The sequence below is a fragment of the Onychostruthus taczanowskii genome, unplaced genomic scaffold (assembly GCF_017590055.1).
Source record: "Onychostruthus taczanowskii isolate IOZ18803 unplaced genomic scaffold, ASM1759005v1 scaffold2, whole genome shotgun sequence".
NCBI classification, from domain to species: Eukaryota; Metazoa; Chordata; class Aves; order Passeriformes; family Passeridae; genus Onychostruthus; species Onychostruthus taczanowskii.
This window is the reverse complement of record NW_024499239.1, coordinates 4,755,290-4,783,082: the sequence shown is the minus strand read 5'-3', so window position 1 is coordinate 4,783,082 and position 27,793 is coordinate 4,755,290. Positions and strand designations below refer to the sequence as shown.

At 34.8% G+C, this 27,793-nt stretch overlaps 1 protein-coding gene across 10 annotated transcripts in view; it reads right to left on the bottom strand.

Annotated features, from left to right (window-relative positions):
* Positions 1 to 27,793, bottom strand: part of FRYL (FRY like transcription coactivator) — a 158,027-nt gene that overhangs the window by 15,024 nt on the left and 115,210 nt on the right. For 7 of the 10 annotated variants that reach the window (XM_041403162.1, XM_041403163.1, XM_041403155.1 and 4 more), the window contains 19 exons: positions 27,555 to 27,705; positions 27,116 to 27,219; positions 26,356 to 26,541; positions 24,477 to 24,681; positions 23,495 to 23,616; positions 22,850 to 23,040; positions 22,048 to 22,142; positions 20,427 to 21,034; positions 19,798 to 19,895; positions 18,644 to 18,814; positions 17,554 to 17,694; positions 15,284 to 15,481; positions 13,932 to 14,093; positions 13,569 to 13,643; positions 12,226 to 12,402; positions 9,381 to 9,584; positions 8,353 to 8,520; positions 4,226 to 4,479; positions 1,883 to 2,090 (listed from right to left, as the gene is read on the bottom strand). In XM_041403162.1, coding sequence (XP_041259096.1) covers positions 1,883 to 2,090; positions 4,226 to 4,479; positions 8,353 to 8,520; positions 9,381 to 9,584; positions 12,226 to 12,402; positions 13,569 to 13,643; positions 13,932 to 14,093; positions 15,284 to 15,481; positions 17,554 to 17,694; positions 18,644 to 18,814; positions 19,798 to 19,895; positions 20,427 to 21,034; positions 22,048 to 22,142; positions 22,850 to 23,040; positions 23,495 to 23,616; positions 24,477 to 24,681; positions 26,356 to 26,541; positions 27,116 to 27,219; positions 27,555 to 27,705 — 3,518 coding nt within the window. The remainder of the gene's footprint in view (positions 1 to 1,882; positions 2,091 to 4,225; positions 4,480 to 8,352; positions 8,521 to 9,380; positions 9,585 to 12,225; positions 12,403 to 13,568; positions 13,644 to 13,931; positions 14,094 to 15,283; positions 15,482 to 17,553; positions 17,695 to 18,643; positions 18,815 to 19,797; positions 19,896 to 20,426; positions 21,035 to 22,047; positions 22,143 to 22,849; positions 23,041 to 23,494; positions 23,617 to 24,476; positions 24,682 to 26,355; positions 26,542 to 27,115; positions 27,220 to 27,554; positions 27,706 to 27,793) is intronic. The other 3 variants (XM_041403156.1, XM_041403165.1, XM_041403164.1) reach the window with 1 other exon arrangement.

The following is a 27,793-nucleotide window of genomic DNA, read 5'->3' as shown; positions in this document are numbered from 1 at the left end:
TAAGAATTTCAAAGCAAGTTTCTATCCTGACAAGTTTCCATCACATATTTTTTCATTAAATGAAAAATTAATATGCAATTTTCTCTGAATAGTTATGTAAAATCAGCTCTGGAAAACGCAATATATCAATATAACCAGCCAGTATCTATAGAGACAAGTACTCCTTTCATATCTAGGTCTCTAGCCTCAGTATAGGTAGATGACTATTTGCCTTTACACAGTACAGATAGTTCAATTTATTTTTAAGTGTTTGTGTTGCAGAAGATTACAGAGTTTTATGAGTCAGTATGTGACCTGCGTAGCACAATCTCTGTCCAAAACTGCCACCTGCAGGGTTTCTACCTTCTTCAAAAATCAGTCCTGAGTTTACCATGTTTGATTATGCAGACTGTCAGATTAGCCTAATATAACACTCCACTCTGCTATGTACTACTTCATTAATCCTGGAAATTACAGGTAGAATAAAACTATATAAGGATTATACAGACAGCTGCAAAGTTAAAGAGGAAGAAGGAGCCAAAAGGCAAAATGGAAAGATCCAGTCAAACAAGGCCTCCCAAGTGTCATTTGATCATGTTAACCCTCCTCTGTACCCAGTAAGAACTCCTCAGGAACATTTTTTGCCCATGCTTGAACACTGGTTTGGTATTGTGCAGAGTATCCTACTTTCCACCTGTTAAGCCAAGTTTCATCATTCTTCCTTAGCTCCCTCATTAATGAACACAAGAGAATATGAGCGCTTGTTTTACCACTTTCAGGAAATGAATGAATGTGTGGAAACCAACTGCAGCTAAGCTTTGGTATAATACAGAAAAACCAAATCCCTGATATCTAGATGAAGCAAAAAGACAAAAATCTACAACCTATAACAGAAATTTCATGGCACTGTGGCCATGAAATTAGTTTAACATAAAATGGAAAATGGGTATAGATGTGAAAACAAATTATTCCATGTAAAAGGCAGAGTATGAATTCTTCACATCTAAGTTACTGCCCATACATGGGATAAAATATGTGCCAGTGTGGGTCTTTCACTGAGAAATTTATTATGATATGCCAAACAGCATGCAAATTAATATTAGAGATACAAGAAAGAGCTGGAGCCATAAAACCTTGTCCTGAATAGTCTCTTGGCTCATTTGGCACATTGCCTGTACATAAAATGAATTAATGATACTTATTCTACCCCATAGGAATTTGCAAAGAAGCATCACTTTTAAAATTAAAAATCTCATCCCCTACATATAGGGAGGAGGGAGCCAGAAAAATTAAGCCATAGGCATTTTGTGTTGGATAGCAGATCTACGAGGTGAATATATTTAAAAAGAGGCATTTGAAACATCCAGCTCCAGTGGATCTCCTGGTGTTTCAATTACTTCTCTGCAGAAGAAACCTTTTTCTCTCAAGAGAAAGATGCAAGGTAAATTCATTAATGTTTGTCATGCTGTGATCCCATAATAATGACTCCCACAAAAAAAAAAAAAAACCAGGAGAAAGCCATTAATTCTGTAATCATTACAGAACCAGGGTGATGTTCAGAAAATAAAATAAGGGACACAACCTGGACTAAGAACTTGCAAGAAACACTGAACTGTTGGGGTTTTTTTAGCTTTTCTCAATTTTTATTTATTTTCTGAGCAGGTTCACTCCTAGGCAATGAATACAGCAGATATTCTATGGAAAAATAGGGTATGACAGTGTAACATTACTTCAGCAGTGTGTTTCTGATCTGGACCACTTTTTGTGGTCTGCTTTTGATTTGCTTTCTAAAGCTTCTTGCTACCATAATCTTGTGGCTTTTGCAGTTTCAAGGGGCAGAATAGTTTTAGAAGTAGGGGGAAAAAATTTCAGATGAGCAATCATACATGGAGAATTCACTGACCTGAAACAATCTTGAGAAGACATGAAATGTATAGACAGCACAAGATCCATCTGTGTCTGACAGCATTTGATTGACGTGGCAGCGCCAGGCTTGCTCTTCATCATCGTACGCCACTGGCTGGAAAGCTGCCAATATGGCAGAAAGAAAGGGAGAAGGAGGAGGGGAAGTTTGCACTTCTGGGAAACCATCCTGTTCTTCTTCATCTTGGCTACAAACAATAAATAGCAGAAATTACCTCCTCAGCAAACTTTTTAGGGAAAAAAACACCTTCATTTTGGCAAGAAGGAAAAAAAAAAAAGAATTTTTAATTCAGAATAGCATTTTGTAAAATAAATAACAGATCAACTAAGGTAACTATGAGCCAAGAAAAGAGTAAACAATCAAAAACTTTTGTTACTGCAATATATGAAAAATTGCTTATACTCTCCAAAATTTACTACCACATGTCAGTTATACACAGAACTACACACAGAACTACAGACAAAGAGCTATCTGGATGTTATATATAGGTATTACAGCACTATATATATGGATACCATGTAGAAACAGGCATCTTTTCCTTGCCCCCAATAACTGAAGTAACATCCCATTCTTCAAATTTTTATTGATCTGAACAGATGGTCCACCACTATCTGCAACAAGTTTTAGCCTTCCTTAAGGGAAGCACAAGAGCTCATTTAGCAATGTAATAGTGCTTTATAACTGTCTTAAGTAACATAAGCAAATGGAGATAGATGGAAACACTCATGTTTATGGGCAATCAGTTTAACGGCCCTTTGTTCACAGAACAGTCTGCTGTCATACTTTCCATTAGGCACCAAACATCCAATAAAATATCAAACTACACATTAATCAATGCTACTATTTCCAATCATTAAAATAATGATTAACCTAAAATATTCTGTATTAGAAGGGATGATACATTTTGACATTTCTTCTGTATAACTGTATGTAGGCAGCACAAATATGTGTAGGAGGATTCCAAATATACAGATAGTTTATTAAAATAATATTTTAAATCACATACCGTTTTTCTCTATGACAACTGCCTCATCCACAACAGCACTAAGTACATCTTAAACAAGACTTAAACATGCCTTAAACAAGAAGTATGGGTGCTGGTTTTAGATACCTTCATTTGAATATCACAAAGCTCAAAAGCTAAGACTAATCCCTTATGATTATCCTCTGTAAGCAAAGCTTCAAAAAAGATTTCCAGGTATTTTCTAACTAGTGTACCAATGCTATCACCTCTGTCACTCTTTAGACTGGAGCTGTGGGGTTTTTCATTTGCTTGCTTAGTGTAAATAAAATAAAACCATGAGGGATTGTTCAGTTGCAGATGAGGAACTAAACTGCTCTTAACTGGTACCAGCCTTGAAGTCTCACAAGGCATATAGAGCAGGTCACGTGTGGGGTCACAAGAGCCAGGTTTCTCTGTCTCTCCCAGTAAAACCATCTCAAGCAACTTCTTTTGTATCTCCTGTTGTGCTCTTTTCTGAAAATGCCTCCTTAAGAGACCTCTCTGAAAGAACAGATGTCAAGTCTATGTTCCTATATATATACCAAGTCTCTCTATTATTCAATCTAAACTTCTGAAAAAATTTTAAATATGAACAAGCCTATGATCAATTTGGAATTTTTTGTTTGTTTTGATTTGTGGGTTTTGTTTGTTCGCGGTTGCTTGTTCCTTTTCCTTCCTTCTTAGACTGTTACTTCCAGGGGACTTAAAAGTTTCACTTTAAATATGATTCAAACAGCCAGGACGAACTTTAACTTTTCATCTCAATAGTCATTTTTGCTCTCCTTATGAAAATGAAAAAAATGTTATTTTACTTTAAAATGTCTTAGAAATATACGGGAGACTTATGAACCTTAATAATGAAAACAGCTCTTGAGCAAATTCAAAGACAAACTGACCTGACTTCTACAGCCTTGATTAAAAAAAAAAAAAAAAAATTTTTTTCCCTGTTTTTCTCGTGTCTTTGGGTGCCACTGTAAGTCAGAGCAGTTCAAGAGCTTTTCTTTTATACTGTTTGCAGCTAACTTTTCACATTTCTGTCCTACTGATGGTGAAGAAAAGTGCTAATTTCTTTTATTTCAGAATTCTCGTATTTTCCTGCACAACTGTTTTCCTTGTACCAGAAACAACTGCTGAAAAAAATATTGAGTTTAGTTGCTCTAACAGGCAAAACTGATCAACCATTATTTCAGATATGCAAACCATCGTTTTATATTTTTGTATTATGGGATTAATGGAAATCTCCATACCATAGAAAAGCCTGTTTGATAATGCACGGATAACATATAATTTCTATTACTTATAACAAGTATTAATCTTACCTAGACAAACCAGAGAAGTCAGCTTCTTCTTCTTCACATCTCTCATCAAGCTCTTTCAAAGCAAGAGTGACATCCTCTTCACAGACGGATTCAGAATAGCTTTCAGGAGCTGCTGCCTCTACCAGTTCTGGGGTCTCTTCCAACTCCAGAGACTCGTGACAGACCAGACAGTCTTGCTGCTCATGTAGTAGGTATGACCCAGTGTCTTCACTGGCAGTGCTGACCTGTTCATCCCTTACTGCTGAACTGCCTTCCTGTGAATCACACATACTTTCATTAGTATTACTGTTGGGGCCTATGTATTCTTATCAGTTTTTACTATGGTAAACTAACAGTTATAAAAGATTATTTACAAATATTTACTTTAACTGTTCAGGTCTTTGGCTCGTTCACGGAGTTTTACTTGGGCAAAGACAGGCAGCCTATTTGTAATGTTTATAACTCCTGGTAAACATTAATATCCTAGAATGTGACTTATGTAAAGCAAATACAATTTCTCAGATACATTTAATTAAATCTGTTAGAGAATACTGATAGAAAAATATGCATGCAGACTCAAACTTACTGAGATCAAACAAACCCAAGACTTTCATGTTTTACTTTTCTAGGTAAGCATCAAAATGACTGCCTTTGGAGTCTAGAGCAAGTATCAGAATACTTTTTCTCCTTTCCACTCTCCATTTTAACAAATTTCTAAAGCATAACTACTTAGCAACAGTGTAACAGATAAACAGTGGAAAAGGGACATTCCACTGTTTTTATTATTTTGCCATTACTACTAATATAGGCATCTTTAAGGGTTTTACCCTGAATCTCTAAATGTAGGCTTTCATCAACAGGCAATTACAGAGAGAGGATAATTAAACTCATGTAGGTAATATTAAAACAACTCTTTCTCCCTTAGCATTATTATATTCATTAACATCACTATATTGCACAGACGAATTAAGATTCAGTTAATTTATGATAAATTAATTTGAAACCTTTATACTGGATTTCTCTGTGGAATAAAAATAACACTTGCTATTTCCTAAAGACACAAATTATTTTCATTCTTAGGATGCTGGTCTTCCTCTACTGGCACATCCAAAACTGGTCAAGGAACCTTTGGACAGCCTCTAAGCGTACACATCATTTCATGGTTTTCAGCAGTTGAAACAGATCCTCTGACAGATTAAATAACTGTATACATATTAGAAAAGACAATTCAGCTTTAAACAGAACTACACAATTTTCTGTCACAGTGATCCTTACCAAATTTCACTTTGACTATGGTACTCCTCAATATGACACTGCTGCCATTTGACACAGCTAGTGACTTCACTTCTTTTGCCTCTTTTGTTAAAGTAAAATCTGGAATTTTTTTTCACAGAAGAGTCATTTTGTCCTACCAAGCAGCTGAGGCACATGGGAATGCAGTACACTTCTACAAAAACTCAACAAAATACTTTGAGTTGAACCAATGGTCCATTTCTGTTACAGATGCTAATATAGGATACAGAGTTGCACTGATCATGACTGGTAAATACACACATGAGAGATGCACTTTTTGAAAATATGCTTATTATTAGTTAATAAGTTTACTACCAAGTTTTAAGTCTTCATAGTGTCATGACTCCTGATTTTGTTTGCAGTGTGTCATTGGACATTACTACTAGTATGAATATTCCTTAAGTATCTTAAAAAGCTGATTTATATAGTTATATGGTTACCAATGCCACAAACCTTGGGAAAATTACTTCTACTAAACCACTCCCTCACAATTCTACAGTGCAAGTGAGTAAAATAGAGAATCATTTTAGTCAGAAACTTTCATATGCATAAGCTTGTAAAACTTATTTTTGAACAAAATTATTCTTCTCAGATGGACAATAAATTCTTAACTGGAATGTGAAATACCTTTGTTGCATTTTCTGGTTATCAGCCAAATATATTTAAGTAAACTATTAATTTAAATACAGCATTCCTGTGAGACAAACAAGGAACTAACAATTCATCTAACCAGCACACTGCTGTTTATGAATAATGGCTTCAATTTTTCTCATATTGTCTTAGATAACTTTGATATATACTTATTTATATTAAAAACATTTTGATAACTGACAGTTGGCATACAATGAAATGCTTGTGCTGAGAGAGCTTTATATATAAAGTACAGGAGCACAGGAAAAAACAACTGCCCTATGCTACAAGTTGTACAGTGTACGTATTCAGAACAAAATCAGTTTTACTATTTCATAAATATTTCAAGACGAGTCAATAGTGTGCATATTTTCAAGGTAATTCTGGTAAAAGGCATAAGGCCAGCTCACTTTTTGAGCAACAAAATCCAACCAGATAGCTAAGTCTTGTAGAGTAATAACTGTTTGAATTGTGCTTGAAGAAACCTGTGTATTTCCAAATCTCATATTCTATCAAGCACCAAATAAACCTGGAACACATAGTATCTAGTGAATGCATTGGTATGTAGTGGGTTTTTTTTATATACAGCAATTTGTTCTGAATGCTGCCTAGTCATGGAATTATTTTACAGCACAGTTTAAAAGTTTTCAACATTTTAAAATTACAGTGGTGCTTTTTTGTGTGAATATTTTCACCTGTATTATAGCAGTATATAGTGATTTTATAAAGGGAGCTGTAGAAGAACAGTGAATTCTAGTGGTAGTCTCTGTAAGACCTATGAAAATGTAAAAATTAGTTACAGTTGAGGATGTGCCACATGCCAATAAGGGAGAAGACAAAAGATTTTTGTGGTGAATTTCATTCTATAAAATTCCAGCTTAGATATTGCTTCTTGCTTCTGAAATGTGTATGTAAAAAGTTCACCCAGATTAGGTGTTCTTCCTCAAACAAAATTATTTTGGATCAAAAATGCATGTGGTAGATAAGCACAAGAAGTGATGACAATTTCTTTGACAATCTAAGCACAGGTGCTCTGCAACAGCTGAGACAATTTATCAACACCAGTGTAATTAAACACTTTTTTAAAAAAGGCACATAGATCATCTTAATGGGAAAATAGAAAAACTGTGGGGGAAAGTATTTTATGAGCATCACAATATTACACCTGTAAAAGGTGAGGATACTATCACAGGAAATCGGCCACTCTCCCTTTATTAGACTCTTTTTCTTCATTAAACATTAGCTACATCTGTAGTCTGCCTGATAGTAAGAGCGATTTTTGTAGTAGCAAACAGGCAAACGAGAGCCTTCAGAACCTGAACTAGCCCAGTCACTTGAACTAGTCAGGAGATTGTTTAAGCCAGGTTGGCTGAAGACTCATTCTTAAATGTCAACAGTGCACTCACTGGTTAGTCAAATCAACATAGGAACGGCTTAATTTTCTGGAATACTCAATAAAACTGCATGCATAGTTAAAGATGGGATTAGCTAACATTATGCAAATAAAAACAAGATTGCTAGTACCACAAATAATTTTAAATTAAGAGATAAAAAGTCCACATAAACCAAGCCACTTGGAGAAAAACTGTAGCAGATGACAGTTTGTTTCAAATTAGGGGTGTTTTTTTAAATTTTAAATTATTCAAACATTTGAAAACACAATAACTGAAGTACTCACAGATTTGCAGGCGGCCATTAGCTTGAAATCTGTCTCAGTCCACATGGGCCTTTCCAAAAAAGTATACCACTAGCATCTGTAGTCCTTACTAAAGGATTATTTAATGGAACCAACTGCTAACACAGCTGGCCTGAGGTTTTATTCCCATATAGCACCAATCACAACCCAAAGAAAGCAAAAAACAAAAAGGGGGGGACAGGGGGAGGGAAATAAAAAAGTATTGGAAAGAAAATGTCGCTTAAGAAGGATTTCAACCATATCAAGTAAAAGCATTTTGAATATTAGCCTGTTTCATTCTGCACCATGAAATGATCATGATCAGCCCTTCAAGAATATTTTTAACCTGTGGTAAGTTCCCTCAGTCCATCCAGCAAGTCTCCATGCTGAGGGAACATTTTGTAAGAACACACCAACAGGTTAGAAATATTAAAAGCAAATCAACTAATCAGTGTAACAGATGAAAATTCAGTTGAAAAGAAAGCCAAAGTTGCTACTGAAACTAGAAGGAGCCCAAATCAGCCATGCACCAGCCCACATTTCTCCCCACCTCAGGCAGCTGGTTGCTAGAGTTATCTAGAGAAGCCTCCAAACTTGGGGTCTCAGTTCTGATTTGAAGCACCTCTTCTGTTCCCACACTGCTAGTGGAATCTTGAGACTGAAGTGATAAACCAGCATGATCTGACACTGTTTCATCAATGGCAGAATCACTGATTAACTAAGACAGAAAAGAAAGAAACAAAATTATTCAAGGGAAACACAAATTGCAGGTAAAGAATACATCAGTTTTGAAATAGGTTGTTTCAGTATTGTTAGCTATTTGAATTTATTCACATATGATGAATTTCACAGCTTTACACTAGAAGTATTACAAAGCATCACATGCGTTTCTGCAACATTTCACTTTGAAAATAAGCTTTTCCTTTAAGGAAAATTATTTTCTTTCTTGTTTTAGAAGTTCTTTTTGCTAGACTGAAACCCTTGAAAAGCAGAGCATTTTGTTGGGAGCAACATTTATGCAAGCTTTGCCTACAGTCTGAAAAGCAACATAGGCATCAAGCGGTTCCCCATCTAGTCAACTTTTTCTTAATTTCATTTATGTAATGCAGAGAGACTTCTGAGTGGCCAGAATTCTTGATTTTCCTACGTTATATGTACACAGGCTTCAAAATCCATAATTAATTTAGCAATTTCTGTGCTTAGACCTCCATATGACCACTTAATGCTCTTGATATTATTTAGTATTTGGAGTGGTTTTTTTAATTTAGAAATCCGCAGATACATACTTTATATATAAGAGATGCAATTTTGTGCTTATATTTAAAAAAATATAAGTGTAAAGACACTAAACAATTAATAGTATACTAAAATTATAAACCTAAAATTATGAATTATGTACCACCAATGTCATAAAGTAACTTTTTTCTTTCATTGATGCTGTTATGAAAAAGAAGCTTAGCCACGTTAACTTGGTTCCTTACTACGTCACTTAGGCTGAAAGTGTGAGCCACACTTATCCATTTAATGTGCTAGGGAAAACTTAAGTTCTCAGATTTCTTCCACAGAAAAACAACCTACCATCTGTGAACGAGACAGTATCTGACTTGCAGTCAGTGCTGCTTCTTCTTCTGAAGACTCATCAGTATCCTCCTGGTTGGTCAAGTTCAAGCTGGGTGTGCTACCAGAGTACTGGCACTCCTGAAGGGATGGTGTGTCTCCTTTGTCAATGCTGTCCAGAGAGCGCCTGCGAACGCCCCAGTTGAAGTTGTCCATGCTTTCACCCTGTAATAAAAAAGTTTGCACACATCTGGTATGTACGAGTTTCAACATAATTAAGTTAATACACAAATGAGACAGAGGAAACATGAGTACTGAATGCATCATGAACAGAGTTTCAATCAGCCCTTTAGTTTTATTAAAATTTTAAGTACCTTGGTAAATGCTTGTAAATAAAATATATGGCAAAGGAAGTAGAAATATTTTGAATATCTTCTTGGAAAGTATCTCAATATGTAATCTAGAACTACATCAGTATTGATTTTAAAATCTGACTAAAAAGTACAAACACATCACAGACAACAAAAGATGAACAAGCCAGGGCACCAGGCTGCAACTTACCTGCAGCTCCTGGTTAGCAAAAAGGAAAACACATATAATTAGAAAGAACGAGGACAAACACTTAAAGATACTCTAGAGCCAGGGAAAAATGTTTTATTACATAGGATTTGCCAACAGTAAAAGACTGATTCAAGCTCTGAAAAAAAGCTTTAGTCAAAAAGCTAGTATTTAAAATAATGTCTCTTTCTAATGAGATTAAAAAAAAAAACCAACAAACTGACGACAAAACACTAAAATCAGCATGCTCATGATACATTTGCTCTAGCATAACATGTAAAGCAACTGTTCCAACAAACATTGATGAAGTTCTTTAACTAACACACATGAATCTATACTGACCACATCCAACTGACAAAACACTATCAACAATAATTATATACAGGATGATGTTGTCTGTAACTGTTTTACCAGCTACTTTGTGTCAGTTTTATAAAGTGCACCCTGAATACCAACAGCTGAATCCATTCTCTTTGTGTATTTTCAAACTGAGATATTTAGGTTTCAAATATCCATCATACTAAGTGACATCCATATCTTAAAAACACTGTTATTTTAATTCACAAGCACAATAATGATCTTTGATTTTCTCAAGCACTTAATCAACCTTCAACAATTCAGCTAAGCAACATGGAAAACGTGGTGAAGTTCACTTCACAGGTCTACAGTTACTGTAACACCACATCTAGCCCCAAACACAGCTCCAAAACTGCCTTAACAGAGTATCTCTTGTGGTGACTTAAGAAATCACCATGACTCATTAAATATGCAAACTGAACATTTTGTAATCTCTTTCTCTCTTGGTGCTTTCTTTTCCTCAAAAGAGGATGAAAAGTTATGAAAAAGCAAAATAATTTCAAGTACAACAAAGTACTACTACTCTGGGCCGAAGCACTTAAGTTTATTCTGGGTCCTACTCAGATGTTAATGTAAAAGCCCCAGTTCATACTGTTGACATTTAATTATTAGCAATAAACAACTTTCTATATTTTTGGTGAAAAGATCAGCCAGAGCTCTTACACCAAGTGCACAATTTATATATACATAACGCCCTAAATCTCTACTATCTGTGGTCTTATTTTTTTTTCTCTAGTACAGCACTACATGTTGCATTCAGGCAAGTAATAAAGAAGAAAATGTCTTTTCTTAATTATGATCTGCCATTAAAATAGCACAGAAAATGAAGTTAAAGGTTAACTTCATTTGGTGAAGTTTTCAGCTTCTGCCATCCCATCGGCCAAGTCTTGTCTAGTATTAAAATAATGTTTTAATACTACTTAGACTCAATTCTGAACTTGTATTCAATACAGGAAATGGTGTCTGAATAGTGTGTGGTTACATCTATGCAATAGACCATAATAAGCCTGTACTTTTCCTAGAAGGTGCAAATACTGGCTGAAGTAAAGCAATACACAGGAAGCAGGAGGAAAGTGAGATAAAACTAAAGAATTAGGGGAGAAACCCTGTAAAGAGGTCTAGATAAATCAAGAGGAGAACAATCTGTGTTTAGATAGGTAGATATTCTTAGTAGCTTGTGGACTCATGACCAGCAAGGATTTCCATTACTAATTCAATAGTTTGCATAGACTGTAACAAAACCACTGCAAGAAACTATACAACATTTGACTTTTTCCTTCTAAATCGTTTTATAGTCATACTTTTAAGCTTCAGCAAATTTTGGTCTGAAGCATTTTATTGATCTGAAACAAGTAACAGTTGTTAACAGAATCTTCACTATTTCTCAATACTTAATTTTGTTTTACCTTCCCTCTCTCTTTTTGACAGGAGAAGTAGAGGAACTACAAGAACTGCAATATACCAGATATAATGCAAAAGTCAAAGCAAGCAATTATAGAGAGCAAGGCAATTGTATATTGAGATAGTGTGTCATACAGTTTGTTACTTTGAAAGCCTTTAATCAAGTTCTCAAAATCCAGAAATGTATTAGAAACAATGATTATGCCATTTTCTTAACACATTGTTCCATAATTAAGTTTTCTCCAGCATGGTACCCGGGTGCTCATGCTGACATTGGCTTACGCTGTCCTATCACTGCCCTTTCAGACAGTCACTGAAACCCCTCCAAAAAAAACTCAACTCTTCCTTCCAAAACCAGCCAACAATTTGCACCAACTTAACCCTGCAAAGTTTTTGGTCCAGGTTTCTCTATCTAAGCTCCATCATGTCATAATTTCTTCTGAATTGGATTAGCTAGTAGGGCTGCCAATTCCTTAGAATTGCACCAACACAACCTTATTTTTAAAATGCTCTCAAATGGAAATACACAGAAGAAACCCCAAGGTCTCACCTCCGCATCTTCCAATTCAACATCTAAAAAGTCAAAGTCCTTAAAAACTCCAAATTGTTGTTCACTGGTGTTGTCTTCTACAGTCACTTCCTCCTCTTGAATCACTTCTTCTGTTGCTGAAATTAGACTAGTTTGTTGCTCTCCAAGTTCTAAGTCTTCATTAGAAGAAAACACAACCTGCAGATATAGGTAAAAACAGAAGTAAGAACTCCCAGTTTCTGTAACTCCAAAAATCAGCTATCCTGCTTCCTGCCATTTAATGGATTTAGTGGCAGGCAGCATGATTACCCCTGTACTGATAACACTTTGCTTTAAGAGTAGCTGGATTTTAAACTACATCTTTATATTAGTGGTATCATTCTCTACTTAATAATTAAGAGTTACAAAGATATAAATAGGGAAAAATATACCACCCAAACTTCATTTTCATAACCACAATATCAGTCAAATTTAAGAACAAAAGATTCCATCATAATAACCATGCATATGACACAGACCATATCATTTTCACCTACAAACTTCTGTGGAAGGACTGTACACCTTAAAAGGGATCTAATACTGAGATACTGTGGCGTTCACAACCATCACAATTGTCAATATTCTGTTTATTTCCATACCCTGTTTTTTAATCTCTCCAGTTCCAGCTTTCAGGCATCTATTTTTATTTATTTTAGCTTCTTGCACTAGATTCGAGATCCTTCTCCCACCAATATTTTCCTCAGGTAAGAACGTTTAAGACACAATAAAAAAATGTGTTCTAGATGAGAATCAAGGTAGGCTATCCACTTTACTTTAAAAGCTGCCAATGCCATCACCACCATCAAGCACAGTATGCCAGTGGGGTTCTTTATACAGAAATAAAACCATCAACCTATTTTTACTCAGCAGTTAGGACTATTGTTCTTAAAAACAACCATGCTTCAAGATATATGACCCACTGGCTATTTTCAGTGTATTCTATGTTATTTTTAAATAAAAATATTTTAATAATTTAATATTTTTAATATTTTTTTTCAACACCCTCACAGTCCTCAGCTACTGCTACCCCTTCACTCAAAAGCATCTGTAATGAATGGACTAGGTAGAGATTTAGTCAGAACAGGGGAGACCTAGTTCAATTATCTTTTCTAGCCAAGACAACCATGCCCACTGGAGGCCTTGAGGACTAATAGTAATCCATTACTTCTGATTCTTCTTTTTAATATTTCAATTGCATTTGTGAACTGCTGAACCAAAACTAGCTTGTCCAAATCCACTGTTCATAACTTCACCAACAACTAAGAATGCAATAGCATTCTGCTAGTTGAGTTCAAAAACCAAAACAAACCACCATCACCACTTACCGAAGGATTCTTGGGAAGACCAGAATCTGGACCACACAGAGAAAGCACATTCATTAACTTCTCCCTAGTCCTTCTCTGAAAAATATATCAAAGAAATTCACATAGCATAGCAGCTGCTGGAGGTGCAGGTTAAAACAGAAAATATTTGCACTTTCAACAAGTCATATTGCCTGTTGACATCCTCTAAAACAATCTTTAAATTGTTTACTTTTCACCAGTATCAGCTTTTAGTTTATGCCATATTAATTCACTGTTTTGCTACGACATAATACAAACTTCAAATAACACTTCAATGCATTTTTTTTAATACATTCACAAACACTGTCTCTAATATATGTATAGAGTGTTTGAGGCACAATGTACCTGAGATGGCTGTGGTCTCTTCCAGCTGACAGGAACCAGTGCATTTGAATTGGAGCCTGATGAAGTTGAAGAAGTGCTCCGGGTCACAGCAATAACTTTTGGCTTCCCATTTCTACCAGCTGCACTGTGTTGATCACCATATTTATTCCCAATAATTGGTGTCTAGCAAAGACAACAAACACTTCCTTAAAATTCAAATCTATATTAGTAAAGACTACATATTTGACTTTAGAATTTAGCATTACATGAATTGTAGGAGGGTTGGTCTGCTTGTAAGCATTCTGTAAAACCCATGTCTAACCCACCAAGCCTTGGTTCACTGGGAAATACAAAGCTGAATACTTGTACCCTCTGCAGCAAGGGCCATTCTGCCCACTTGTGTGGTGTTGAATTATGCACATTTTATGCTGACAATCCAAATATATTTTAAAACACACTTTAAAACCAAATGTGTTCTAAGTTTAAAAGATGTTTTAAAAGCTTCTCTCTAGAATCATTCCCTGACATGAACAAATTGTTGTCGCAGACCAGCAACTTTACAAATACACACACACTTCTGAAAAAACAATGATCAAATTTTGACAGCAAATGCTATCTGTGGAAATTTATCTTGTCTCTCAATTAGCTGTATGCCCTGAAACTTCAGTAGTGAAAGTACTTGCCAATTTAAGTAATGTTCCTGAGACATCTATATCTCTTATCATTATCTAGGATTAGCTTCAACCAGGGGCTTGCTCTTCTGATAATTTATAAAGTTTCTACAATTTTCATGTCACTACATACACATTACACTGCAGCCATGCTCCCCTTTTCAGATGTAGAATGAGCATCATTGGTGGCAGGGGTGATATTTTTAATCACAGGAGGTTTTTCTCCAATTGTATCCCTCTTACATTGAATTTCCTACAAATTGTATCTGATCCCAACCTCCGAATGTCCTCCCCCTCCCAAATTCATGCCAAAACTGCAGTAGAGGGTTTTAATCCTCTCAGCCCTTGAATGCACATCCTTTCATTTGTTGAAAGCCTGGTATCTTCAGCTGCAAGTAGCAGCCAGCTGCATTGTCTGCTCTCTGACACAGATGAGATACCCTTGAGAATAACCTTACTGACTTTTACTAATTAACTCTCCAGACAGTCAAAAGGGGGAAAAGGCAAACAAACATCATAAAAGAATTTTAAATTTATCCCCCAGTATGACTCTCATTTACAAGTACGTAAAATTTCAGTCTCTGCCGTTCTTAAAAACTGTACTTATTCAAAAACATGTAAATGTAGAAGGCTAACAAAAAATAGCACCTGAGTTTGTAACAGCAAGTCGTAAGTCCATTGTTATCTAAATATAATAATTACCTCTGATATATCAAAATGAAAATCTAAGGTCTTCCCAGGTAGCTCTTTGGAGACGTTATTAAAAATTTTCGTGAAAGAGATTTCCGGAGAACCTATGTCACCTCCATAAGACTTTGGAATATCATTAGGCACAACAAGGCTTGCTGACCGAGACACCACCAGTTTCAGAATATTAAGGGCTTCCTTCCAATATGGACTCTGAAGAGAACATACACAAATCACACAACAATCCCTTCAACCAAGACAGCAATTTTTATGTACGGTAGCATTTTGTAGGAATCCCCAACCCAAAACCTCTGATCTATTACCCATGGCTGAAGGGGCTAGCACAGCTGGGAAACTTCAGACCCTCAAGTGCCAGGAAAACAGTGGCCATCCCATGGAGTGTGGTCAGGTCCAGCCACAACCAGACCACAGTCCATGTGCCTCCATCCCTGTAGTTACACCGTGTTTTTCACCATTGTCTGAAGCACTGGCCCTTTGCGACCCAGGAGACAGAAACTGAGAGTATTTAACTATCACTTAACTAGAGTAACTGACAGTACTCAAACTAACAATTCCATCTCTTGACATCTTTAATTATTTTACAGTTATGGGGAGGATAAATGGAATTTGAAACAAGTAAAATTATTCCTTGCTTGAAATACATGAGGAAATACAAAAGATTTTAACAAAGAAGTGAAAACATTTACAAAGTTTTTAGTATCAAACCAATAGAGTGCTTAAAAATGCTATGGAAAAAATGTGAAAATATAAGAGGCAGAGCCAGAGTTAAGTGGGCTTTCCTTAAAAAGATGATTAAGACAATGTACATAATTCAGTAGTTTTAATTACACACACTGTGAAAAGAATCAGAAGAAGATACATAAAATAAAAGCAGCTTTGTGCAAAGATTAAGATTTACACTCCAAGAAATGCAAGGATTCTGCCTGAAACTTAAATTTTCCAATTTTTGAAATCAGCATGATGTCTGTTTTTTAAAATTTTTTTATTAGGAGGCCATGTTTATAAAAATATTATTTTATTGCATTAAAAAAAGTAAACACCCCTTTCAATTCTCTAAGTAGTATATGCTTTATTCTTCTTTGCAGATAATGAGAGTCTTCAATAATCTCCTCAATTTCTCTGCATCATAAGCATAAAAAAGGAGTCTCAAACTGGAACTATCCTGTAGCAACTGAGATATATTTACAGCCTTTGTCATTGCAGAGGACTGAAAAGACCCAAAGCCTAGTAGAAAATTTAAACAAGACATGATAAATTTATGATCTTTACTTTTCTCATTTATAGCAACACATTTTATTTTACCAAAAATATGTTAAGACTTCTCTGGAATGTTTTTTCACTGGAATCATCTTTTGATAGCTTACATCTAATTAAGATTACATTCCATGGTAGTGTGGGCTTGCATAGAAAGCTCAGAGAGGGGTTAGAGGCAAAGCAAGAAGCCACCAGGCCATAAAAACTATAGCTAATGCTAATCATTTCACTTTGCCTAATGCACTCTGACAGGAGCACAATATCTAAAGTACATATCCATCAATAACAAAACATCCAGGGAACATGACTTTCCTGGTTAATTATGGTTAAACCATTTGACTGAAATACATTTGGCAATAATGGAATTCAGAGAAAAAAGAAGAGAATGTTGTGCACTGTGCACATAAATGGTTTTATGCTACAGGCATTTTTATAAAATCTTTCAGTAAGCCACTATATACTTTCTTCTGTGTAACAGATTTTCAGTAAATTTGTGTTTCGAGTACAAAGGCTTAAATTACCTAGGGCAAAACACTGTGGTTCATCTTTTGGGACTTTCTTTAATAAAAAATGTACTCAATTTTGTTAAGGTGCACCTTAAAGTTCCTCATGGATATATTACTGAGAGTGATTTAAATATTCATTTAACCGTAAAATTTTCTTTTTAAAGCTTATACACATAAAGAAAACATTTGTCCAGCTTAGCAGTAAACATTTCCTTGTGTTTTAGTATCTGAAGGACAATCTTCTCTAACTACTATGACAAGTTGCCTACATCCGTACACCGATACACACTCACCCAGACAACGTGTTCCACCAGATCCAAACCACACTGGACAAATGCAAAAGCATCTAGTGAATTAAGTACATAGGGAAAAACAAAGCCTATGGAATCTGACTACAAGCATCTTACTTATATCTGAAATAAGTTGCCCCCAAAATTCATGTGTAGTTTTGATGCCATTTTGATAATGAGCAGACAGGCTTTTACTGTTCTTCAGAGTACCTACCTGAACATATTTACCAATAACTTTTATGATTTCCAAATTAAACTGCTTCACTGGAGCTGTGGACAGGTCAATATGACTCAGAAGACTGTAAATGATCTGCAGCAAGGACTGTTGCATACTGGATAAGCCTTTCTCTAACAGCTAAAAAAAGATTTATAAAATACAAAATTTAATTAGAGCCTTTAATGGTAGCAAAAAATGAAAGCAAACATTAAAATACAGCTAACTTCTACACACATTTATTTTTTCCCTTCAAGAAACTTAAATGTAGCACTTACTGTTTTTCAAACTTTTGCTTTAGCACTAAAATCAGTAATGCAACAGCACAATGGGTTTTGTCCTAATTCAAATTTTCCCCTGAATTCTGACATATTTTTAGCACAGATCGAAACCACCTCACAGTAAAACACTTTTCACTAAATAAGTGTTCATACTAATTCAAAATCTTAAAACTATGAAAAACAATTACGGCAACACCTTAAATAAGGTTGGTAAATGCAGTTTTACAAACAAAAAATGTACATATAAAGTCATTTGTAAGAACCAACAACATTTTTTAAATGCCTCCATCAGTTTGAAGTGATACACTTCAAGGAAAAGCTCTGCAAGCTTTTCATACAAAGTACTTAACAGCTTTCCTGTATGAATGGCCAGCAGAATAATATACTGATTTCTCTAATTTAAATTATCCTTTTCTCCATTAAGCACTACTTACAAATGAACTTTGCAATTAACTTTTAAAGTTGTGATAAAGACGTGTACCTGGCTAAAGAAGGTCTCTTAAAATTTGCATTAAGCTTATTTTGCTAAAGATAAGTGAATATTGATGCAGTACAGAATATAAACACCTACTGCCAAACACCACTCTCACAAAAGGAGACCTGTCATTAAAGGGATTATAATTTCAAGGTATTTACAAATTACTGCACTCCAAAATAGCAGCAGTCATCCCTTTTCTACATCCTAGAACACTGTAGTAATATTTTCCTGTTAGAGAAGATATGCTGAATTCCCCTTGATATTCAGAATCATGAGAAAATAGGAATTGGCAGTGAATTGTCAACGTGAGATACTTCTAGTAAAAATTTACCTCTGCAAGATAAGTTATGAGGTTAAATGTGGCATCTGAGAAAGAGTCATGCAAGTATCTACACACTACATTAATCCAGTTAGAACAGTCTCTGGAGTAACTGTGTGTACTGTATAAACTCATCATATGAGCCAGATTGGCAAGAGTTGGTGACTTCTCCTCTGCACAAACCTGAAAAGCAAAACCATATTTAATTATATTCGATTTTTTTTTTTAAATCCAAGCATTCATGAGTTATTATGCACTTCTCCCAGATTTCACTCCAAGATTTCATTTCCAAAATTCCACTTCAGTTATTTTCTAGTAAGTGAAATCTAACCAACCAGACAAGCATGACCTACAGTTTCTGCTCAATTTTGGTACTGTGGCATCCATGTTCCAAGTTTATCTACTCATCATACATTTGGTATGATCAACCAATATCCCTCACTCGAGTAATACAAGTATTTAAGGGCAGCAGTGATTTCTGCACTTGCATCAGGCACATACTCTTTGAGTCAGCCTGTGCACAGCTTCAGTGGTTTAGTGGTTCACATGTTACAGCCTGAGCAGCCAGAGGTGTATGCCTGCATCTCCTGTGCCACACAGCTCTTTCCTACTCCCCTTTCCACATTCTTCCTTAAAAGAAAGAGTCTGTCAGGCCAGTGCAACACCATCCTGGCTAACAGCTGGTGTGCACTACATACTTGTAACAGCCACCACAGTTCAGAAATATTTCAAGGTGTATTTTACTCTGTATAAGTAATAGAAAGAACATACAGCCTTTTCTTCTCTACCACTAAGAATCACTTTCTTCTCATAAGAAAATTAGGAAGCATGCTTAAAATGTGATTAGGTTGACATTCAAAATTACAAGCAGAAAAATCAGACAAGAAAAAGTAATTGATATATTTGGTAAGAAAATTTGTTATTGAAATCTCAATTTTACAGAATAAGCTAAATGTGTTTTTTCATTGACAAACAACCTCAGGGCTTGATACAAGGTCCAGCTATATAAATTAGACTGGATCATATCTTTAAAATATGACCTCATGATTATGTGTATATTACTATTAGAATCACATAGAACTATTGCATTAGGGATCCCAAAAATACAGAGACAATGCTAGTATATATATCCTCCTGGATACTTCTCCAAGCATCATGTTACATACCTTTGCTATCCTGTCAGCTGTTTCTTTACAAAACTGAGTTGGGTTATCAAAATGTTGTATCAGATGAGGAAGTAGGCACAAGATGTTTAGGGGAAATCCTAAACACATACATAAACAGAGTTATATGAGTCCTTAAGGTTTTTAATTACTTAACTTAATGTGAAGTTAGCTGGTATTTAAAATTCTGACAGCATGACACATACTTTCACAAAGATATGTAAATTATATATACACATACATTTATGATGCATGATGAAAATAAAATCATCACTGGACCAATTAATCAAAACTACCATGAAACTGGATAGTTTTAGGCACTATGTCACATTGTTTCTAAAAATGTGTAAATAGGGCTAACTGAGCTTGTTAGCATAAGATAATGAAAAAAAATACACAGCTCCTAAAATTCACTGGCAAACAATAGTCAATGCATAAAGTTTACATGCATCTTGCTTGTAAGATAATCATAGTCTGTAATGTATTCCCACTACGTAGCAGTGTAATACAGACAGCTGCAGAAAGTGTTTTACAGCAGTGTTTCTTTAAGGCAAACGCACAATTACTACTGATTTTGACTCTACTTAATTGGATGAAAAAATACATTTTTATCACATATTTACTAAAGGTACCTGCTAACTGAGAAGGATCCACCAAAGCATGCCGGGAAATTGTGATGAGTTTACTGAGGAGATGAACTGTCATTTCTTGTGTAGAGGCTGAAGTAAAGCCTTTCAGAAAAAGCTGCTGGAGGCCTGGAAAGTTACTCCATTTCAGTTTATTCTGCACCTCTTCTATCTTTTCCCGACTCTCTGATTTATCCAGAGGCATGTGAATAAGCAGCTTGTTGAGTAGCTTGAGAGCCAGAAGGTATTCATACTCATAATCTGACTCCAGCAACGAAGCTGCAATCCAAAATATGGTGGCCATCAAGTTGACAGGGTCAGTAGTGGGCTGCACATCATACATCCCTCCCTCTCTCAGGGAGGAAAGGCTTCTAGTCCTTGCCAAACTTCCACCGTGATTTATCCTTCCATCCATTATATCCAGTGTGTTGCTCCGTCGCCGGTCGCCTCTCCGCTCGCTGATTAAATTCAGTCTCAAGGAATTACTCCTTGTATTGCTGTAGTATCCCAAACAACTGCCACTACTAATGGGACTTGTGCTTAGATTTATCTGTCCAGTGCTTTTCCTATTAGCTGCATACTTGTTTCCCATTACAGAATCATGGTACGATGTTCTAAAATAAAAATCAGTATTACATATTGTTACATGCAAAATACTTTAATAACAAAGAATTTAGAAAAAGGGAAAAAAGAAAGAAGATGTTACACTAATCACATACACATGCAGTATACTGTTTCATCACCCTAAGAGTATTATAACACATGTAAATATAGGATATCTGTATCTATTATTAAAATATCGTTATGGCATAAAGACAAGATTGCAGCATCCTGTTATCTTTTCTACCAAATCTATTTGTTACAATCCCAGAATACCATAAAAATTATAGCAAAATTGGAAAAATTAGCCCATAGCATGTAAAAGATTATGTGTAAGTGATGATCTAGCATTCCAACTTATTTAAAGATGTGATAAAAGTAGGGAAATGATTGAATTAATACAATTATTACCATGTATCTGTCTGAGGTATCTGACCTAGGAAACTCAACACTTCCTATACTGATACTGAAAAATTGAATATATTCCTAGAAACCTGAGCATTTTCAAAAACTTTGCAAGGAAATTTAACAAATACAGATGTCTGTACATTTAGGGATTTTTTTTCAGTTTGATAAAAAGTCATCAGGGTAACCACTCAAACTGTAATGAGACACACAAGTGACTCAGACTGTTCAGTTACACTTTTTATATATGGACAACAAACTTGAGGCCTAAGACAGACCAACATTTGCAGAGCCATTACATTCAAGAAGTTTAAGAAGAACTGACAATATTTCAGAACTGAGCCATAAGAAACTTCTGGAACACCATTTTTACAAAATTAAATTGAACCCAAGAAGGTAAATCATAAAGGCAATAAGACATCCTTTTCAGGAAATCTAGATTCTTACAAGTTTTGCTTGAGGCAGAATGATAAAAACATACCAGAGCAAGCAATTTTGCTATATGGATACAATTATTCTGCAAAGATGACAAGAAATTATTTCATTACATTTATAATACAGATTTTTAATAATCCAAATGTATAAAAATGCATAATGAAGATTGACTAATAAGAGAACTTACTGGGAAAGGGCAGAAAGCAGATCATAATGCTTCATGGTTTCAGCCAATGTATCAATGGCAGATTCTAAAGTCAAAAGCAGCTCTATGACGAAACCCTGAGGAAAGCCACAGGCCATTATAAATTATGCAATATGCACAAGGAAGATCACGGAAAATCTACTGAGTAGTAATATAAAAATATAAAATCAGTAGCAGTAACTAAATTATTTTATTCTTCAATTAGAACACAATCCTCATGAGACAGCTCAACTTAGCAGTATGGCTTCAAGACAAGGAAAAACTTCAATTTATTTATAAGCATTTACTGAATTATTTCTAGTTTGCGTTGTTTTCAAGGATGGATTGAAGGATGAAGTAATTCAGACTCATTTTGCAGTATTAAAAGATTAGATACACTCTTAAGATGTACAATGACACTAAGTTGAATGATTGTTAACACTTTATCGGGTAAAGTTCTTACAAAAGAAAACAAAAATAAATAATTAAATAAAATTTTAAAAAAAAATTCTTATAAGGAGGATCTCCGTATTCTCTAACAATAAAGAGGTGGTGTCTACAGGAAAGAGCTGTATCAAACTCTGTCAAAGAGCCTCCTGCTGTAGAAGAGAATATGAACAACTTTTCCTCAGTTAATTACGTGAAATTCAAGAAGTGTCATGACTAAAACTGTTTTATATTTGAAAGATTTAAAAATAAAAAAAACAACTGAATAAAATAATGCTTTTCAATTTTGCTAATAATGCACACACATCATTTAGGCAGACTTAGCTTTCTAATAAAGTGGGAGCAAAATTTCAAATACCTGAGCTTCTTCTCCTGCATCTCCAACAGTTTCTACTAGTCTTGAGAGAACATCAGAAAGTGTAGATGGAGTGAGAGGCTGCTTCAGAGCCCTGAAAATCTGAAAGGACCTCCCAGCATAATGGCGAGAGGAGCACGAAAGAGCAGTTTGCAAAGCAACTTCACTGAGACGATGTTCCAATTGATATCCTCCTGTTAAAGGCAAATAAATATTCAAGCAACACTGCTTTATAAAAAAAAAACAAATCCACTTGAATTTACTGAAGAGTAAACTGCTGCAGTCATTCCCAAATTTAAAACACTCTCACATCCTCTACATTTTTCTCAAGAAGTATTAGTCTCACAAATCTTTACAGGAATATAAAACATGTATTCCAAATATTTAATGGAAGAGAGACTTGCAGACAATAAAACATTTATTATTAGAATATTAACAGTTCAAAATAAATTAATAAGATGTTTTATCTCATTCCTAAAAGATTATATTTAAATCTGTCATAACAGAAACATGAACTGAAGTGAGCAATACACAAGAAAACTATTATTTAGAAGCAGTAATTTCCTAGAGTGATATTATAGATAACCTATGCATTTACATGTGTTAAAAAGTATTTATTTAGTTCACAGTGTCTGTTTGCTAACATACCTGAGCTAGACTGTTTAAATATGGATACCACATGCTTTAAAAACACAGTTAGCTGTTCAGCACTTTTTATATTAGGGTTCTTGGCTGAAACATCTTCATGATTCCAAAGTGGGCCTCTTTTCCTAAAAAATATAAAAATAGAGTAAACAGAATATAAAATGTAGCCTTTGTCCTTAATATTGTTTAAATTACATTTAAACCTTAAGGTTAATTGCAAAAGAATCTACTATGTACCACCTAAAAGAAACCATCTAGAAGAGCAGACATGAACTGGAAAGAATTTTGACAACTGAGCAATATTTTACAATATACAAGAAGTTAAGACAAAGTGAAAAGCAGTGTATCAGTTCCAATTGAAATAAGTGGGTAAGAAGATGGAAGAATAGCTCTCTGGTGTAGTTGCAGTATAATAGATAGTTCTCCAAAAGAGAACCAGTACAACTACCACCATTATGTACTTCCTAACCAACTTTCATCCCAATTCCTTTCCATCGATATGCCACACTATTATAAATTTGGGCTGAGGTAAAGAAAAAGTCTCAAAGCATGGAGAAACAGGTAGGATTTCAGATTAACACCATCCTGAAAACTTAATATAAACTACCATACAAAGTGCATGAATGTGGATGATTTTACCAATGTCCTGTGCAACACATTCATCATTTTTGAATAGTCAGCTCTCTACAACTAGGTAATCCCTAAACTGCTCACAAGTCTTGCAGCTCTCTAATCATCTCAATGTATTCCTGCCCTAATTCAGAATAAAACATGGCAAAATAATTTTAAACAGACAGGACTTGAAAGGATGGTCAAAGTTCTCTGAAAGTGTTGGAAAGTTAGAACTTTTCATATGTGTACCACATAAAAACATTTACTGCTGACAGAACAGAGACAGAATTAGAGAACATGATGCTAAATAGTGAGAGGTTTGCCATTTTTCCACAAAATATGTGTCTTGACAAAGTAAAAACTGAAATCTTACCTTGAGGTAATAAATTCTATAAGAGTTTTCAATTTTTCATCCTGCTCTACTGAAATGTCAACCTCATTGAGGATTGTGGTGTGCAGTTGAGAAATGGCAGCACTTGTATTTCCTAAACTGATGCTAGAAGAGGTAGAACTTGAACTAAGCCCTGAGTCTGTCATTGGGGAGGGCTGGTAATCAGGTATAAAATCATGAACACCTGCTGAAATTGAAACAAGACGATTATGCACTTTTAAGTTGTCAGTTAATATTAAATATATAAAAAGAAAAAATCACCCTCTAAAAAGATCAATAACTTAGTAAATGTAATGTGAATACTTAAAAGATAATAAATTAATGGATGCAATAATTTCAATGAAATAAAAAAATCTCATATATCCAAATTCTTCACATGACTTATATGAACTTTAATTGGGAACTGCTAGATCCCTTTTTAAAACTCCTGTATTATCCTTGATTTTCTACTAATAGTATCAGAGCTCACCAGCTGCTGAGGTATCTCAACTTAAAAAATTATACAGATTACTTCTTACTAAAGAGCAGACTTTTTTTGGTAAAACCCAGTCCCACTGTAACTGACAGTACTTGAAATTAGTGAATACTAAGTATTATCTGGTGAATGGACTCTGAGCAGAGCCCCTGTGGCTGCACAAAGTTTCTCTGAAGTTAGCTTAATCTTGCAGCCAGAAGATTTTTCTCTTCCATATAAAGAATCACATGACAATAAAATACAACTGCAGTGACCACTCACATTGCCCTTCTATCCATCTATGAAGGGCTGGGGGACAGTAAACTATCAAGAAAAACTGGCAGAGCCTTTTACTGTAGCACTTGTATTTAAATAAGCTTAAGACTCACTAAACCACTACAAATTTCCACTATAGAACCACAGAGTTTGGACTGGGGTATTTGAGCTTAGCCAGCTCAAATAAAATTTAAAATTAGCTTGTCCAACCTTGTGCTAGGCGTGCATACCTGTAAACAACTTATCCTAATCCCCAGCTGGAAATGTTTGATGCTGACCTTATTCTAGTTTCTGTCAAACATCTTTGTTTTATTGTGTCACGTTTAGATAGTTTATCTAAGCCCTTAAAGATTAGGAAGGGAATGGTTTGTATATGCCACTGTGCAGATGCACCATTAAAGTTCTGCTGAACAGATTCCTATAAAATAATTCCTCCACTATACACAGTGGAATTTAATTCCTCATTACTACAAAAAACCAAGTTAATAAATCAGACAACTACTTTTGTTAAGCAATAAAACCATTGCTAATGTGAACAAAAGAGAACAATGGCAATATGCTGCCACCTACTGAAATAATATGAAATACTAAATTTAAAAAACCCCAAACCTATTTAAATAGAAACTGCAATACAGTCTCACCATCAAAATATTCCCTTCATGAAGAGATACATAGAAAAATAGAGCAAACTCTATAGTTACAATATTGTAAAGTTAAGGGGAATATTTAAAACTAGTATCTAAAAAAATATTCTGATAGCCAATAAATAATGCAATCACAGCTGACAAAACTTGGAAATTTTAACTTGCTATAAACAAGTAAGAGATGTATCTTCTTGTTTTTTATTTTCAAAGGCATAATGAAAACTGCTGTAATAAAGTTCCAAAACATAAAGCTCCCTCTTTGATTTCCACTAATATCCATCATACATCTGTGCTCCCTACTTTGATAAATGAGCACCAAGTGCCAATAAGAGCTCCATTCATTTTGACTTAATTAAAATTCAAAGATATTTCAATGCCAAGGCCTCAGAAAAATATTACAGGCAGTAGAAACCTTAATAATGCCTGTAAGAAGAGATAACTTCCCATGTAATTTTAACAGGCAACATGTAATAAATCAAAAGCATACCTGTGAAAGTGTAATCTAAATGGGTAGTTTGCTTGACAGTAAGCACCCTGGACTCATTGAACTCTCTGTTTCTGAGCAGGACAGAAGCAACAGATTGGACATTACTGCCAGAGCCCATCACTATCAGTAGATGCAAAAGTAGTCGCTTACAATGCTCATAGACTTCAGGGTGACCGTGGTCAAAACCTGACACAAAAGGAAAACAGCAAGGCTTTATAACATTCAAAGAGCATGCTGAAATTACATTATTTAAAAAATAGCAGTATTCAAATTGGTCTGTTATACTTTACCAAGTAACAGATATAGAATTCTCTAAATAGTATTTTTTCAGTGCTTCAGTATAGAAACAACATCATATAGTTTAACAAACTGTATGTTGATCAGACTAAAATATATCTGATAATCCCATGCAAGGTTAAAGTACAAAGTAATTTTAAGTAGGAAGAATTTTAAGTAAGAACTTCATTTGTGCTCTGTATGAAAATTAATACACTTAGAAACAACAAGGAAAATATTGAATTTTACTGTGCCTTCTACAAGAGGTAAAAGTGACTCCTAAACAAAGTGCCTTAAAGCAACTCCAAAAAATCTACATTATACTAATTAAGCAGAAAGACATTTAATTGAATTTTAAAACATACTGTAAATATTATCAAATTAATGGGATTTCAATACAATGGCAAAAATTAATTTAAGTATCAAAAAGAAAAGCTGAGAATTCCTCAAGTTACTATAAGTATTTCTGTAAGAAGTTAGTTACCTATAAAAATTGCATGAAGTAAAAGATGCAAGTATCCTCCCCATTCCACCTTTACACTGTGGTCAACTATCAAATCAGTCAAAAGAATCACTGCTATATTGCACCTAAAACAAAAAAAAATAGTATATTAGAAGAATGTAACAGGAACTTCACAAAGAGCTGCAAAAAGCTTCATATGCTTCTAACTTGTATTCTTCAGTCTATAAATATTCACAAAGCTGTGTTATAAGGTAAAAGATGAAGGCTCATAATAAAAATAGAAACACTTTAATCCTCCAGATTAAAAGCTTGAGTAATCTTAAATTGGTAGACCTGCAAGTAAATCCACAGAAAACAAATGTATTATTAACTGCCCTTTAATCTGCCATCTTCAAATGACTGTATTTGTGCAACACAAATGAAAACAATGAACTGCCACAGGCATTGCCAAAACAGCTACCTGTGAAGTGACATGCCCGGAGGAGAAGTTTCAGGCAAGTAATCCACCAGTGGTGACCAGCAACCTCCAGAAGGTGGGAAAGGGAGAGGCTCTCCTTGATTGTGCTCCATCACCTTCAACCGCCAGTTGGAATACAGAGGCATTGAATCACCTAACACAACAGAAAATTAAACCAGAAATATATTTACAATGCATATTTCTGTATGTTACGGCCTTTGAAGAAATATTTTTAAATTCTT